The following is an 18,034-nucleotide window of genomic DNA, read 5'->3' on the forward strand; positions in this document are numbered from 1 at the left end:
AATTCTTCAATACTCTTCGATGTATTTTTTGCCAGGTCATTTCTGATGACTAAACCAGCTGGGCATCGTCACTCAATCAGCTAAAAATTATTGAAGATACTGTGAAAAAAATATCAACGGAAATTTCTCGACTATTATTTTCAAAAAATTCGCCGCTATTTTCAAGGTAGACAGTCATTAATCTTCAAAGCACTTCATGGCCTATAAGAGCTGAAAGAGCATTACTTGTCAACTTTGAGCGTGCAAAAACTCATTGGCAGCGTCATAAAAATATCTTAATCAAAACTAGAATTACTTCCTAAACAGAATCCACTTTGTTTCTCCAAAAAACGTTTTTTCAAGAGACCTTCTTTTATGATTCTATCCAAAGTCATATGTGGGAACTTATGATGATTTGATTTAAAAAAAATAGATGAAACAGAACAATATATCATTAATGTTATGAAGTATATTGAAGAATTAGTTACATCTTTAAACGAAACCTTTCGCCACAACAGCGCATTGTAGTCAAAATCCGACCCAACACTTCAACAGGACCTATCAATCAATCAATACATGCTTAACGAGTTTCGACAACCAATGGAAGAAAGCTCTGAGCGAAAGTTCGTTTGAGCAAAAGAAAATATCGTCTCTGATCATCCCAGATAGTACAAACAAGATGAAGAAGTCAATCAAAATACGGAAGACCTTCTGACAGAAATTCTTCATATGTTTGAGTTGTGTTGCAATAATATTGACCCCGTTATGGTGACAATCTGTGAGATCATTCTACTTCAGAGAATATCTGAAAGTGATGCAAAAAATCGAACGATTTCAATCAACTTTTGCACAGGAAAGTATATTGCACAATCAAAAGCATTCGACGTGCAAGGTACTTACTATCAAACAACTCATTAGACAATTCAATGACGGCAAATATAATGCTTTTAACCATGACAATCTCAAACTAAACAATTTGAATGGCATCCAATTTTTAAACGAAAATCAGCTGCTCTTTGAATTACTGGCTTTGTCGACAAGGAATGCTTCATCAGTTCAAAAAAGCAGTTTAAAAGCAATCAAAAACTTTCGAAATCAATAACAAGCATCGTCAAATGCTAAACGCCATCAAGGTGGCAACTATCAACAATGTCAGCAATAATAAAGAGAATGATAGTGGTTTTTCTGATGCCCCAAAATCCCATGCTTGCTTACAAGTACTTGCGTTAGACTTTCACTTTTGCAATTCGATTTCAGTTGCTCTTCTCTCTTTGCAAACTCGCACTGCAAGTAAGCGCAAAAGAAATAAGACCAGATTTCGCTCCGCGAATCACAATTCTAAAAGTATTCAGCTAACACGCTTCCCAAGTAACTATCGAATTCTAATAGCGTACGACACCCCCCCCCCCCCCCCCCCCCCTAGTCGGTGCATATTATTTGCACCCCCCGAAGCACGTGCCATAATTTTACATAGATTTACTATGTAATGGCACGTGAACTGTACCTAGGGGTGCATAACGTTATGGGGGGGACACAAACGGAAAAGATCCAAAATATTTATATACGAAATTTCCAAAATGATCCAATAACTCTGCACATGAAAAGATGTACTGACAATCTGTGGCCTTATTTTCGCAGTGAAAGTTTGCATAAATTGTAGACATTCGACTACGGAAATCAAATTACTTAGCCGCTAATATTTTGTTTTCATGCTTTTACGTGTTTTGGTTCTCATTGATCTTATTTTTAAAGCAATTGTTAAATGAGTTTTGAGAGATAACTGACCTTTCAATTTCCACTGGAATAAAATTTTCGGTAAGTTAAGGTTCAATTTTCGTAGGCGTTATAGCGATTTTTTCCTCTGAATTTTATTCCATGAAAATTCGACAACAGGACTGTAAAATGGGTTCCCAGAGCAGCTTTCACAGCTCTGGGATCGTTCACAACTCGTGCATGAATGTAATCCGGTCCCATTTCTTGCTTTACGTCCAGCTCTTCCGCTTCTTGTGGCACTTGCTTAAAACTTAAGCTTGCAGAACTAATTTGTTTGTTGTAAGGATCATAACGTCCTGTTTTAGCAATATTGTTACCAGAAAAAAAAACTTTTTCGGAAAAATAGCCACTTTTCGAATTATCAAGTATGTCGTCGACGGAGTTAATTGAACAATCTATTTTGTATGGTGATACCATATTATCTTGTATCTGGGAGATATATTGTCCCAATAGGGGTTGATCCGAATTTTGCCTGTTCAAACCATTTTTGAGCGATTAAAAATTATTGTTTCAGTCTCCAATAACACATCTTTTTTCACTTTGCGTTATCAATTGACAGAGCAAAGTTTTCCAGAAACAAATGATATCCTTTTCATTTGAATTGTACACAATGTAGATGTTGTTTATCTATGTTAAAATTAACTAAAAAATTTTATTCCCCGTTTGCAAACATACCCGGCAGATTGCCGGAAAATAGCCGCCGTTGATTCCAATAAGCATGATTGGGATTGAACGAATAGAATATATTGAAAAAAAAAAGATTTCTGTACAAAAATATTTTTTAAGTCCGATTTATTTTGATGGCATTTCGTAGTTGAACATACTTCTCTTTCTTAGAGAGCGGCTACAGGGGCTACTATCAACACCAATAAGCATTAGAGGTGGTAACTAAGACTTATAGGAACGACGTTCAAATAGCGGGCATCTAAAATTGGGCTTTATGGGTTTAGCCCGTTTCTACTTCTGACTTCAATTTTTTATACCGACTCTGTTCATTTTGAATTGCTTTGCTTAGCAACTGATGTTCAAATTCACTTTTAGCAGAATGAGAGAAGAGAGAAACTAGCCTAGAGAAGTCAAAAAGATTTCACGCAAAATGTCGAAAAAGCGGCAAAATGGTAAAGCGAAAAAAAGTTTGACGAAGTAAAAAAAAACATAGCAGGACAAGTCCTGACGTACAATTCAAAGAATTTTCATTGCCTAAACAGGAAAACTAGACCTAGAATGCACTATGAGTGAATTGAGAAAACCATTTTAAAAAAAATCAGATAAAAAAATAAGAAAACAAAAAATCAATGTCCAAATGCCGCATGTGAACAAAAAATCCACTACCGAGAAATGAAAATTTAATTCAAACAAAAAACTAGGCCTACAATGAGCTGTGAATAGATTGGGAAAACCATTTAGAAAAAATCCGATCCAAAAAATTGAAAGAACAGTGAAAATCAGAGTGAAATTGCCGCATGTGAACAAAAAACCACTACAGAGAAACCGAATTTTTGTTCAAACACCATTTTCGCACTCTACTTTTAAATTAGAGCGACAAAAATTCACGCCGCAAAACCACTCGCTTTTTCCCTCCATTTCCTGTTTCGGCGTGACCAAAATCACTACTCCAATTTGACTTCAAAAATCATGAAAATGTGTGAACAGATCTTAAAAAAAAAAGACAGCGCCCCAATACAATTCAAATTCTTTGAATTGTAAAAAATACGAGCGCAATAATAGCCGGCTGAGAAGATGAGGGCGGCTATTAATAATATAACATTTTCTTATGGAAATGGGACGGCACAATGAGCATAACTCCTCCCTGTTCTTATGTGATCTATCTAGGTGACATTTATACGAGCATTCATCACAGCCCAAAGGTTGAAAACATTAGTTTCCTGAAGCCTTGTTTCTGTCAATCCTATTATTGTATTGAGTAAAAGTTTCATCGGTTCACATTTTTAGTTATTCCAGAATATGAAAGCGCTTTAATGACAGCTCTTACTTAATATTTAATTTTTTTTAAAAAGAAAAGGTCTTTTTCTCTAGAATAAATTATAATGAACTCTCATCTCTGTTGCATAAATTTAGCATAGCACAGTAAGATTTCTGATACAATTTGAAAATCAAAGTATAAACAACGTTCAACTCTTTATAGATTTATTAAACTGCAGTCGACAATTTCGTTTCAAACCATTTTACAATTTCCATCGTTCATTTGAATCTGAAACGGTGTAAACTGACTGACCGTCAAACTAAGTACAACAATATCAATATTGATGCAATAATATCGAATTTTAGGTTGTTGAATAAGGAGTCCATACATCCCCCGATTCTACGTAGACAGTTTTCAGTTCAGTGTAGTGTTCGATGGCCGCCATTCCATTCTCTCTTCCGTACCCACTCTGTTTCAGCCCACCAAACGGGAGCTCAACTGAGAAAGTGTTGTAGTTGTTCACCCACAACACACCACCCTATCAACAAACAATCAACCCTTGAACGTGGCTTAAGAAGAGGTAAATTCTACAATAATAAAAAAGGACTGTGATTACGGGGCAAATAGAAATTAAACTCAATTAAAAGTATAACTAATCCGTTCCCTCAAAAATGCTTTAATGAGCCTAAAAACTGACTTCTCAAATATCTTTATTAAGATCTAATTCTGAAACCCAATTCAAAAAGAGTCACTGCTAATCTGCTAAATACGCAACGAGTGACTTCTACACAATCCTTCATCAATTGAGAGTCCTTTCATTTCTGTCTAATTGACACGATATTAAAAGCATTCGACTAAAAATGACAAATTCGAGGAGCAAAATTTACTCTAAAAGCAATACGTCTTTCCAGTGAAGGTATTCGGACCATCATATATGAAGTCCTCAGATACTGTTAAAAACCAACGATGATTCTTCGTCATTACAGTTTCATTTTCTTCTCTCGCAAGCGCACAAAATTTTGGAATAGGAAATCTAACGCCAAATGATCCCGACTCACTCAATTTATACCCCATATTTCAATAAACTCGGATTCACATCAATTAATCTCAACATGAACACAGTCCAATTAATAGTAATTTGGGAACCTTCAGGTGTTTTTTTTTCCAGAAACGACAGAAAATGGGCGAATGGATTTAAAGATTCTAGCAGTTTCTAAATTGAAAATGTTAAAATTAGCAGAATTTATATTTATTTTTGCTACAAGTATATTAATAAAAAGTTTTATTTCAGTTAATTCCAAAAAAATTATAGTCAAAGATTATAACCTCGAGAGCCGCGGCAACCCTGTGACCTCTGGCTAAGTTCTGAGTAAATACTCCCCCAGCCAGTCCAAAGTGAGTGTTGTTTGCTCTCTCCAACACTTCCTCCTCAGTTGAGAACTTCAACACACTCATCACTGGCCCAAATATCTCCTCCTTCACTGCCTAAACAACACTGTTGCCATTTTCACTTGTTCAGAATAGCGTGTGCCAATACTGCAGCTACACGCAGGGGTTAAAGGCCCCGTTTATCTGTATATTATTATCTGTTAATAAAGGCTTTAAATTTTGCTTCTGCTCAGAGCTTTGGCAAGACTAATATTTTGTATTCTGTGAAAAGACTTTTATTTGGATTAATGAGAGATCAACTGAGCTGCAGGCAACAAATCCAAAAAGGCAAAACGTTGCCAATAGTAAATTTTCTGTTTTTGAGGCTTTTGGACCTTTCGTGGACAATACGTCACATTTCTACTATAGGTCACTGTTTTTTGCGTTGAGAAAACTATACAACCACAAACATGAAATTCGCCACTCGTAGTTGAGGATAAGGTAACCATTGACCACGACTTTGAGGAAGGATTTGATCCGGGACTTTCTTCAAATGATCATACTACTATAACTTAAGTATCTAAGTTTCTCAAATTTCGAGATTATCACACTACATGAGAGCCTACAATTAATAAGCTTTTCTCATTAAGAGAATAATTACCAGTTTTTCATCTTCTAGTTTCTGGATAGAAAACACATCGAGCAGATTGTCGAAAAAGTTGCGAAAGACCTTAAAGTTGAGATTGTTAAAAACAAGTATATTATCTAATAAGTACTCCAGTGACCTTCTTTGATAGTGGTAAAGGAACGAAAAAAAAACATATAACAAAAGAAGTATTCTAAATTGCAACACCCTGCTTTTCTTTCCCTTTGAAGCATTTTGACACACCTTCTATCAATTAATCAGACTTACTTTCATGTTGTCTGTGCATCCAACCAGCATACATGGTTCCATGAAGTACCCTCCAGGCAGTCCTGACACTTGCAACTTCTTCCCTCCAGTCACTTGAGCACCTTCGTCAGCTGCAGACTGCACATAGCCTAATACCTGTAAGCAACATCGTCATTATTAGGGCGTTGCTCTCAGCCGAGGAGGCAGCCCCTTTATTCTATCCGCAATTAAATTAGGGTTGGAGTGCTGGGGGAAATACAATCTGTAAGCTAGTTGAAGAATTAGAGCTTATTCTAGAGCTTAACACACTCATAGCTAATTTCAAATAATTTGTTGTAGTAAAATCTGCCAATTAGAGTTGAGTTGCACTGCTTTTCTTTTAGAATGAGCGATTATTATAGAAAACCTAAACATAGCTGGCAGATTGCTAGAAAAATAGCTTTGTAGGCACATAGCTTTGTAGAGCCACAGTCTCAAAAATATAGTAGAAGAAACAGACCAAAAAAACTTAAAATGCCGAGATGTTATATTTTGATTAGAAATCTGTTTAACGTATTGCTGCTTCTATTAGATGCCCTGAAATACCCTTCAATTAGAGTGACACGAACTCATTTGAAACAAATCTCTTTGAATTAAAGTAAAGAAAGTAAGTCAATTTCAGAGTGAGGAAGGCATTTTTTTAGAGCGGTAATTATTCACTCAACTGAACAAAAAAACTCTCCACTAAGAGTGAAGAAAAGCCGTCACGAACGCAATTCAGTTGAAATTGCATGAACGAATGAACAAAAAGCAGATTTGAAGTTCACAAAACAAAAAACATAGAAAAACAAGTCCTAAAATACAATCCACGGAATTGAACGAAGATCTTGGAACCTTAACAGAGGATCAATTGAACAATGCCTGCCAAAAAGAACAATCCAAAAGTTGTGAAACTAAAATAATCAAATAAACTGAACAAAAATATAATCATCGCTAAAACTCTTGAAACTTTTACCCTGGAGGCCAAAATCTATTCCTTTGAATACACCTATTAACCCAGCGGCAAGCCTTGAAAGAGGTTTATTGGTCAATAAAGATAGCAAGATAGGCAGAAATATATGACAAAAAATTCAAAAGAAATTGAAAACTTTAAATGAAGTTTATTGTCGCAATATTTTAATGCTCAAAAACTTTTTTTGTCTGCGGAATCTGTTCAGTAACCCATCTGCAAGACCTAAAAAAGTTTGATAAACTCGATAAACTTATTGACAAAAAATTTGGAAAACAATTGCATATTTTAATGAAATGTTGCAAATATTTGTGGTATTATTCTCCTCTGAGCAATTTCATTGTCTCCAGAGGTTATCAAGTAATCCAATTGCATGACCTAAAAAGTTTCATTGGCTAATAAAGATCGATAAACTAGGAGTATGGCAATAATTTTCAGAAAACTTGATCATATGTCAATTCATCAAAAAATTGCAAAAATTCGTGATATTAAAAAGTTGAGAACCATTTGATTGCCCCTAGCAACTGTGCAGTAACATACTATCAAATCCTAGAGGATATTACCTGGACGCTAATTCAAGAAAAACTGAACAAAAGGCCAATACTTTTAGAAAATTTGAAAAAATTGCTTAAATTCGAGATATTAAAATGTTGAAAACAATTCCATTGCCACTAAGAACAAAGCAGAAACCCATAATCAGACCCTAGAGGAGGTTTTATGCCCTCTGAGGCCAGAAAAGCTCAAAAAATTTTGTACAAAATTTAAAAACTCAAAGAACTAATATGATTTTGCGTGTTTATGTTTACAGTACAAAAAAATATGGCGCTCACAAAATGTTTATAAAAAGTAATTATGTCATGCAAAAGACATTTATCAACTTTTACAAACGGCAATTCAAAACTAATCAAACGAAAACTCAAAAAATGACAAAAAAAACGTTTAAAAAGCACTTTTCTTTTGGGCTTAAAAACTCTAAACTTTTTCACCTTAAAATAAGGCCTTCCCAGCAGCTGCACCGCTCTAATCACTTGAAGGACTACTAAATCCAGCTTTAGGCCTCCAATGAGACTTAATGCCCACTGGGCCTTAACTGTTTATCCCGTTTTGAAAGATCAAAGTCATTGAAATGTGAGAAAACATCTTACAAAAAAATAAAAAGACAGAGCCCCAATACAATCCAATTCTTGGATTGTAAAAAACCAAGAGGCCAGTAATAGCCTTGGCTATCACTGAAAAAGTGCAATCAGTCCGACATATAATCTAATCGAAAGAAAACAATCACGCTATTAAAATTGCTGTAAACCTTTTTCAGAACAATTATACAGATTACAACGGTGAGAATTAACTGAAAATCCCCGAAAATTAATTATGTCTTACCTTATTCAAATGATCTTCGGAGATCAAAGCGCCCATTGTTGTATCATTGCTATGGGGATCACCCACTTTGATCTTTTTCAATTCATCACTCACCAACTGAACAAACTGATCGTGAATTGATTCGTGGACAAACACTCTTGTGGCATTATTACACACTTGACCTTGCGTGAGATAATTAGCCATCATGGCACCGTTAACTGCATTTTTCAGATCAGCATCTTCAAAAATTATTAAAGGTGATTTGCCGCCTAGTTCGAGCGTTACACGTTTCAAGGTTTCGGCTGCAGTTTGAGAAACTAATTTTCCCGTTGGCACGCTCCCCGTAAAAGTGATTTTGTTGACGCCCGGGTGTTTGCAAATGAGTTGCCCGGTTTCACCTTGACCCTGAACAATGTTCAGCGCTCCATCTGGCAGCCCAGCCTCTTTCAAAATCTCAGCAAGAACTACCGCGTTTATTGGTGTTAATGGTGACGGTTTGAAAACTACAGTATTCCCACTGGCAAGGGCAGGAGCAATTTTCCATGACGCGATTTGAAGCGGGAAGTTCCAAGCCCCAATGGCACCAACTACTCCGATCGGCTGTCTAATAGTATATGCCCAATTTTCACCACTCATTTTCAAATGTTGGCCACTAATTGTAGGGCTAAGACCAGCAAAATATTCAAAACAGTCGTACGTAGTCTGAATATCCCATTCTGCTTCCCATAAAGGTTTTCCAGCATCGACAACTTCGGTCTTAGCAAGATCCTGCGAGCGTTCCCGCAACAGCCTTCCCGCGTTCCTCAGTATTTCAGCTCGCTCCATTCCACTAAATCGGCTCCATGTTTTGAATGTTTTTCGGGCTGAAGAGACAGCATTGTCTACATCAGATGCATTTGAATCGGTAATGGTGCTTAATTTTGACCCAGTTGATGGTTCAAAAAGTTGGAAAGAGGTCTCTCCGGCTCCCGCGCATCTGGTGCCATTAATAAAGTTCCAAGACTGCTCTGAAAGCTTCAGACCTTCAGCATGCGACGAAATGCACCGACATTTTGTGCAAAACTTTGTCAAATTCTTCAATGGAAACATTGTCAATTGTTTAAGAAGAGCAATAAACAAGTTCGGGTTACAATATTAGCAAGTGGAATGATATCGCAATACATAAATTAGATAGATCAATGGCCGTGACTCTACCATTCTAAGCCTGGAAAACATTATATAGCTTAGGAGTTCAATGATCAAATAGCCACTGATTTAGACCACTGGTACCAAAAATAGAAAAACTAAATAAATGCCCCTCCCCAACAATGGGTGACTATTGGCTGGTCCGGGGCCCTCCCAGCATTAAGTCTTCAAATAGCATTTCGTATTTTTCAAATCTATCAAAATTAAAATATTAAACAACCACCTGAGAAAAAAACAAAAGAGACAACTCCTGAAAGCAAACAACTAATGGCAAAAGTAGATGAGTCAAACTAATAGCTTCCCTTCTTTAGCAACAGCTCCCATTGAAGTATCAACAATTTCGCGCCGCCTAAGTGTCCTAGAGCCTAAAATGCAGAGGAAAGAGCTCCTTAGGAGAGCGAAGCTGATTTGTCCTCAGAAATGGCATGATTTCAGCGTAGCAGAGAGCTTTTTGTGCAGAGAGCTTCGATGCGAGTTTTTCAGCACTTTCGAAGCAGATGGGCCAGCTCCACCAGTGCACAAAAAGACAAGCCGACAAAACATTGCTTTCTCAACATCAATTATTCTATGGTCAAATTTCATCTTAAGAGATTCTTGATATTTGCAGGCTTCGCTACTGCTATCGGGGAAACTTTTAGCTAGACAAATATTTACCTCAGAGTATGTTTTATTGAACTGGGATTCACAAAGTCCGTTGACCTAGATGTCTAAGTAAATGTTACAGTATAGTTCTCGGAAGCCTAAGGCAATCAGAGCTCAGAGCCGAGGGGCTTGCGCCCGAGGCTGAGCTCGAATTGCCGAAGGCTTTCCAGAACTATACTCTAATGTAAGAGAAACCAATTTGTCAAATTAAAAATACTGCCGATATTTTAAACGAACGTTTTCGAATTTTACGTTCATCGTCAGGTTAAACATGTTTCACAAAATGTTAAGGGAGAAAATGAATATGTATTTACATTTGTCTGAGACCACAATTAAAACATTTCTAGGAACCATTCTAAGCTATTCAATCGAAAATTTTTTCCTATATACAATACTTAGCCTATTTACAACTCATATTTACATCTGTTATCATTTTCGTTAAAAACATTCCTATTCCGGATATTTCGATTTTGGCCATGTTTTTGTTTTTAGGTGTATTCCGAATTTGCCCTAACCCTAAGTATCCCTCTTGTGGAGGTTTTGTAATTTTCGTTTTGTCATGCACAAAAGGTTTTTTGCCTTATGTATCCTTATTTAGTCAAAATTACGATTTGATCTTTTTAGAATAGTTCACAGAATTGTTTTAATTGTGGTCTAAGACAAATATAAAAACATATTCATTTTATCCATTACTGGTAGAATGTGTCACTTAAAAGATTAACACTACTTCCACTATCAATTAAGGCCTTTATCACTTTGTCTTTTATCATTATTTTGGCAAACAAGGCCTCCACTGGGCTGTTTCCGTCACGCAAAATTTTTACGTAGCTAGCTGAAAATGAAACCCTGCAATCTTCAGCTAATTCTTGTTTAAGTACGGGCAATTTCGTTTAAAATGGTTTGGACTCCCACATTCAAAACAATTCCTGCGTTCCTTAGATGCATGATTTTGCTGACCGCAACGGCAACATTTTCTCTCTCAAAGCTCACTGCTGTCTTTGACTGCTCAGCACGACTCTCGTGCGACCAATCTCGGCTTCTGTTCTCGCCTCCTGGTGTTGGCTATTGCGCTCTACTGTCGCAATTGGTTCGTCTGTTGTCAGCGCTGCTTCTGTTATAGCTATTATAGTTTCTATTTCTATCTCCGGTTTCTCTTGAACTACGCTCACTTCCGCGCAGAAACTCTTTTGGCCTCGCTCCTTGCGATGAAAACATTTGAAAACTCATGCCTGTTAGATTGGTTAGTCTGCTGTGTTAGCACTAAGTTGTTAATCGAATAAACTAGTTGAGTATCGTCATTCGACTGGATTGCAGAAACCCGCGGCTCATTATCCTCCTCCTCCTCAATTCTCGCGACTGCTTCAATATGTAGTGCTCTTTCTAAAGCTTTGTCTAAAGTCATATCCGCGTCACCCAAGATCTTTCTCAGGTCGAGTAGCACCTGATTAATTTATATGCTTTCGTGGAGTCCCCTCAAAATGAGATGTTCGCTTATCTCATTAGACTCCTGAGGGTATGCTTTCAAGGCTAAAGTTTAAAAGTCACCGAGAAAATCTGTTAATTTTTCACCCGGCTGCTGGACTCTCCTAGCTAGCCTCTCCCGGAAAACTACAGGTTTCTCATTATAATGTTGTCTGAATGTTTTTACGGTCTCATCATAGCTCTTCCTAGTGTCCTCCGAAAGTGTACGATTGAAATCAATAGCCGACTTTTCCAGCCGTAACGCAAAATAATGCGGCCGTTAATCAATTTTGGTTTCGGCGCCGTTTACTATTTCCATTCTTTGCCACTTCTGAGGTTGTGACAAGAGCTCAAAGTGTGTAACATAACTTTGAAAATCATTCGAACCCGTAGAAGGCTTCGGTAACAGCGTTTTTGAGGAGTGCCGCGCCATCAGTGTTTTATTTAAAAGCTGCTGTTTTTCAATGTATTTCAATAATTGTGTTCGAAACCCGAACTACTTTTTGACTCTCTAAATCAGTAGCTTTTGAATCTTATTGACACTGTATTTTCTTTTTGAAAAAAAAAAATCAAAAACTCAAGGTTTAATGGTGTATTTCAAGTCAAATTATGTCGAATTCAAATTCGTTTATTTTTGAACGCTATTTTGTTATCGAAAAAACATGTACGAACCGATTTGCGATATTCGAAATTTTAGGGAGTACTAACTTGAAAGTTCGAAGATGGCAGTGTTCCTTGTTGATTCCCGATACCAGTTCAAAATTCCTCTTTCAGGTCGTGATGTTAAGAGGTCAGACTCGTGTCTAAAGTTGGTTTTGAAACAAAAATTAGATTTTTTTTAGAAATCAGTACAACGCTCAATATTATTGGGTGATGGTTTTCTATTTACTTTTAATCTCTGTCGCCACTATAGTAGCCGCCCGTCCGCAATACTCTATGTCCTTGGCTAAATGGGCGTGGTGCTTGATTAAAATGCAAAATTACAAGTTAAATTGTTAAAGAGATTATGGTTAAGAAAAGTTGGGTTAATTAGACTATATTTAATAGAGTGGTTAGGTCTGATGGAAATTTGGTGTTCAATAAATGAATTTGTTCCTCGCTTTGGTCGGTACCCAATATCGGTTCTATCTTCGTGGTAAATTAACTATGTCAACAAAGATATATCAGTTTTGTTGATTTCGCTTGAAGCCCGAGCTTTGTCTAATCACAGGTCTAATTTCTTTTCTGACACCTATCAACCTTGTGTCAGCCATAAATCAGCCATAAAACTAAATCTTTAACCTTGAAACCCAAGGTTTTTAGTACTTTTTTCTAATATACGTGTGATACTCACGCAATTTGTGAAAAAGTTTTAACCTGACGATGAACGTAAAGTTCGAAAACGTTTGTTTCAAATATCGGCAGTAATTTTAAATTGACAAATTGTTTTCTTATACATTGTCAAATTATACATTATTTACTTTGTCAAATGTTTTGATAACAAAGCCTAAAGAAGGGCTAACTGCAAAACAATTTGAGAAATCTTCATTGTTTTAGTGTTTTAGCGAGTATGAGTTTTATAGATTTAACGAGATGATGCATATTTTGGCTGCAAGTTTGCTTCACCACGCTGTAAAACGTCTCCCATATTCAAGCAAAAAACAAATTTTAGGGAAAGTTACATCGGTTCCCGGATTCTCCTTCAACAGAAATTCCCAAAACTCGATCAAAAACGCAAGAAATCTCCTTCAGAAGGGTCATCTGAGCAAGAGGAAAGACTTGGTAGTGTGGCACGACCTGATAAATAACACAATCTCACGTCACAAGTCAAACAACTACCAACTCTCCAGCGTGCCGGAGTTGATATCGTTTCTTAGAACGAACAAAGACCGCTTCAGTGCTATTGTTTACTGTCGACGGATAGCCACAGAGGACATTCTTCAGGAGCTGCTGAAGTCTGAGGTACTGGTGCTAAGCGTAACCAAGCATCTGATTTCGAAGAGAAAAAGGAAAACGCAGCCAGGAAAGTATTCCCCGCTGCATCATGAAGCTGGGTTGAAGATTGAGACCCTGGCGACAGCATTACGCCATCAATACAATTTAAGAGAGCTGCTCAAGAAAAGAAAAGGCAAGAAAGTGGGCAAAAAATAGAGGAAAGCGAGAGCCAAGGCAAAGAAAAGTACAGCAGACAAAGAAGAGAAACTCCTGAACAATCGGGCTTCATTGCCCCTGTCCTTGAGCTTCTTTGAGGTATTTGGTTGCTTCTACCAGAGACGTAGCTCAGATATGTTTTGAAGAAATCAAATTGTTACAATTTTTATCTTGATTACAAGGAAACCCTAAGTAAGGTCACTTGCTGCAATTACCGAATTGAGTTTTTAAAACAATGCATTAACAATGATATAATTCTGGATTTCTTGATGTTTTGTGCCCCTGAAAATCAAACTTTTTCTGAACAAGCAGTGCACAGTTTTCAATTAAAAATCCTGAAACAAGTGTTAAACCTTGCAAAGAAAGGCCGTAAAGTGTTCAATGGAAAATTGCAATTAGATAGGAGTAAAGTTAGGGAGAATGTGAGACCAGAACTGATGCCATCAATTGTTAGCAGCCTTAGGCATGAAATGAGGAATCACTCCGCAATGGTTAAAAACAGAATTAATGGAAAACTTGATAAACTGTCAGAGAGACAGAATAGACTACTGCGGGATGGCTCCCATAGTAATGTTGTTGTAATGGATGGCCTTGAACTTCCAAAGCTAATACTTGACATCCTACCCTTAGGACCTAAACACGCTGTGAGAGACAAGTTTATTGAGTTGTTCTTCCATGAAGACGTAGACAAACTTGTACGTGAGTCACGCGAAATTAAAACTGAGGGTGAGAAGCTCTGTGAAATCGAGGCGTCCGCAAAATGGTACGCAAAAAGTGTACGCGAAACCCCAATGGATAGAGGGGTCGAAAAAAGGCATGATTATCTAAAAGCCAATGATTTGCTGGCGGTACCGGACAAAGGATGCGGTTTCTGTGTTATGAAGAAGTTAACGTACTGGGAGAAACTTGATGATGTGCTGAACTTGGATCAGTTTCAAAAATTTAATGGAGCAAAACATGAAATTGTGATCAAAAATGAAAAACAGATCAAAAACAGCCTACAACAATTAAGGAAGAAAGGGAAAATTATTGACAAAATTTATCAAAGACTCAGATCAACAGCTTCACTACCAGCGAGGCTTTATGGCCTGGTAAAGGTACATTAAAGGATACACCTCTCAGACCTGTTCTTTCGATACCTGGTAGCAGTTACGATAACTTAAACAGATTTCTGACACCATTTTTTCAGAAATTACCGGGCGCAAACATTGAAACCAACACGCAGGATAGGAGAAAGGCCTTAGAGTCTCTCACCCTTGAAGATGACGAGCATATAGTATCTCTTGACTTAAAATTTTGTACAACAACGTTCCGGTTGGAGAGGCTATAGAAATTTCTCTAAGATAACTCTGTTCAAGCAACATAAATACAGATATCAAAAGACCTGCCATGAAAAATTTGTTATAACTTGCAGTCACAATTGTTCATTTTGAATGTAATGGGATCTGGTATGTACAAAAGAAGGGTCTGGCTATGGGTGCATCATTGGCTGTAATACTAGCAAACGTGTGGATGAAATCGTTTGAGGCATCACTGCAAAAACCAGAGCTCAGTGAAAATATCTCCAGATCCGACCAGAACGGGAAGTGCTAAGACTGTAACCGATGAGTCACTTTCCGAGGAAGAGGTGTGGAATGTAAATCATGCAAAAACTGGTTTCTTGAAAAATGCCAAAAGATAACGAAAGAAGAATACGCCAACATGCAGGATGTTGTTTGAATTTGTACTTATTGCAGCAATCAACAGACAGTGGAACTGTATGAGGAGATGAAATTGTTTAAAAGGTATGTGGATGATATTATCTGCACGGTTCGTTGTGAACCGGACGAGTACTGAAAATTTGCAAATTCATTACACAAAAACCTGCAATTTACCTTAGAAAAAGTTAACATGGAAGGGGATTTGGCGTTTCTTGACATTAACATAAATGTGAGCAGCAAAAGCAAAATCACCTGTCATTGGCATCAAGAACCAACTGACACTGGAATAATACTGAACTTTTGCAGCTGTGCACCGCTTCAGCATAAGAAAAATGTGATTCAAGGGACGGTTCACATGGTTTTTAATGCAACCTCTAATTTGCTGGCCTTCAATTATGCTCTTGAAAAGAATAAAACTGCTGGACCAAAAATCAGTATCCAGAGAAATGGTCTTCAAAAATAAAGAACCAGAGTTTTGAAAACATATTAAATGGCGGAAAAGACCAATTAAAAACAACACCAAAAAGCGTCAAAAAAGCAAGACTAAATTTCATGATGAGCCAACAATTTTTCTACAATACAGATGCAACCTTACTAAAATCTTTGCAAGCAAATTGAAGAAACTATGCGAAGTGGTTTTTATAAAACCGAAATTAAGATCATGCCTCCCCAACCTGAAATCATCTTTCGATAGAGACCTGAAATCCCACGTGGTATATGAGATAAAATATGATGGATGCGGATCCATATATGTTTGACAAACAAGCCGGCATGTTACCACAAGGATAACAGAACATCAAAAGAAGGTTTTTCGGGTGGGTCAACATCTGGTTGAATGTTGTGAAGCCACGAATGACATTGAATCGAAAATTCTGGACGCCTGTCGGACAGTAGGAAAGCTAATGATTATCCAAGCTATATACATCAACAAGCTGGAGCCGGCATTAAAGACACGCGATGAATATTGAGGGCGAGAACTCAAGCTAAAATATTAGTTCAAATCTTAATTTTGACTGGATAAGGATACATAGGGCAAAAAACAATTTGTGCGTGAAAAAACGAAGTTTGGAAAACCTCCACAAGAGGGATACTTAGGGTTAGGCCAAATTCAGAATACCCCTAAAAATACAAAAAAAACACGGCCAAACTATAATCTAAATTATTTAGACCCCAATTTCGCTGTCCAAAACTCAAAGAGGACTCAATCAAAATTTAGAGTAACATTGCAATTCTCGTGCAGTGAGTCAATCCAAAAATTGAATAATCGTTCAACCCAAATAATATTTTTTTCTGATTGCGTTGATATTTTTTTAGGAGCGAATTGATCGCAAAGGTCGTCAGCCGGCTCTGTTGTGTTACTCTCATTGTCACTCTTTATGGTTTTTAGAAAAATGAGCAATCTATTAAATTATTTATTTATATTAACTCAATTATAGACCCTAAAAAGTCCTCTTGCCGAAGTTGTAATATTTTGTGACTGTTTCCTGTTTTTCAAGTATCCGCTGTAATTATCTTTGAAAAATGTACGGTTTGTCTCATGAGAAAAAAATTGGGCTTCCAATAATAATTTTTAAGACACGCCTAAAGGCTTCTCAGAGTTTTCGCCAAGAAGTTTGCTCAATTGATTGCTCATTTCATACCATTTTGCATTGTTGAACTCTTCGAAACAAGTGTGAAAAGTGAGCGAAAAACTGAATAAGTTCAAAGTCTAGTGTGATATGAAACCTGAAATCTTAAAAAAAGGGACGCCTGAAAGGTATGAAATAATGACTTCGTATTTATCAACTTTCAAAATTAGTGATCGAGCCTAAACTTATTTTTCATTTTATAAACAGCGATTTTTCAGTCGTCGATTTTTCAGTAGTTTTATAAACAGCAATTTTATTTCGTTTTTTAAACAGCGATTTTGAGGTCTAATCTGTAATCATAATCACTTGTCGTTGATTTAAGAGCAAAAGTTTCTCCCAAGAGTAATTTTTCAGGTTAGCAAGAGAGCCCATAGCAGATTTGTTGATTGCAACCAAACAATTCACAGCCTGTCTTAACACTTTTTTGTAATTCCTCCAATAATTTGGCTTAGAGCCTCCCCAAATCCTATCGGTATTCTGCCGGCGCAATTATTGAGAGCTACCAACCGACATGAATTATACGGAAGAAGGAAATTCAAATTTGGATTTCCCATGAGTTTCGCTAGTGTGGCATTAATTTTGCATTTAAAGGATGTCAAAAATTTTCTCCAATTGTTGGCATCAGAGTGAGAAGGACTATGGCTTCCTTTCGTCTTCATGGCAGATTTGCCAACCGATCAGGCACATCCCATCTCTATCGCCAGTATATTATCCGACCAATTTATGCTGATACGGTTTTTTTTGGGAACTTCTAAAGCACTTTAATTCTCGCGTGTAACCTGAAGAAAAAAATGGAAGTTAAAGCCTTTATTTAAATTGCGAACTAGAAAAATTCAGCGAAAGGTACAGAGTGAAACCAAATTAAATATTAAAGAATAAATTTATGAGAAGAGTTGTTACAGATGGGAATATGAAGTAGTTTTATTGCTTACGAGAAAGGCAGCTGGATTTTATGAGTTGAGGTTTTAATTATGTTAGTTGGTTGTGGTCATATCAATGGTTATTTTA

The 18,034-nt window shown here is 36.9% G+C and overlaps 1 protein-coding gene across 1 annotated transcript; it reads right to left on the reverse strand.

Annotated features, from left to right (window-relative positions):
- Nucleotides 1-3,778: 3,778 nt before the first annotated feature.
- LOC142352846 (4-trimethylaminobutyraldehyde dehydrogenase-like) lies at nt 3,779-9,512 on the reverse strand. The gene is made up of 4 exons (XM_075404998.1): nt 8,302-9,512; nt 5,958-6,092; nt 5,003-5,161; nt 3,779-4,214 (listed from the first exon to the last, which is right to left on the reverse strand). Exons 1-4 carry the CDS (start codon nt 9,367-9,369, stop codon nt 4,038-4,040), a joined length of 1,539 nt encoding a protein of 512 aa, XP_075261113.1. The 5' UTR covers nt 9,370-9,512; the 3' UTR covers nt 3,779-4,037.
- Nucleotides 9,513-18,034: the final 8,522 nt, after the last annotated feature.

This window comes from Convolutriloba macropyga, chromosome 14, assembly GCF_964194025.1.
Source record: "Convolutriloba macropyga chromosome 14, txConMacr16.3, whole genome shotgun sequence".
Taxonomy (NCBI): Eukaryota; Metazoa; Xenacoelomorpha; order Acoela; family Convolutidae; genus Convolutriloba; species Convolutriloba macropyga.

What these genes read in the sequence shown, in the direction of transcription:
- LOC142352846 (XM_075404998.1), bottom strand. Translation starts at nt 9,369, where the DNA reads ATGTTTCCATTGAAGAATTTGACAAAGTTTTGCACAAAATGTCGGTGC. An exon ending in CCGAAGATCATTTGAATAAG is followed by an intron (nt 6,093 to 8,301) that starts GTAAGACATAAT and finishes TGTTGCTTACAG; the next exon opens with GTATTAGGCTATGTGCAGTC. An exon ending in GATGCACAGACAACATGAAA is followed by an intron (nt 5,162 to 5,957) that starts GTAAGTCTGATT and finishes AGTGTTGTTTAG; the next exon opens with GCAGTGAAGGAGGAGATATT.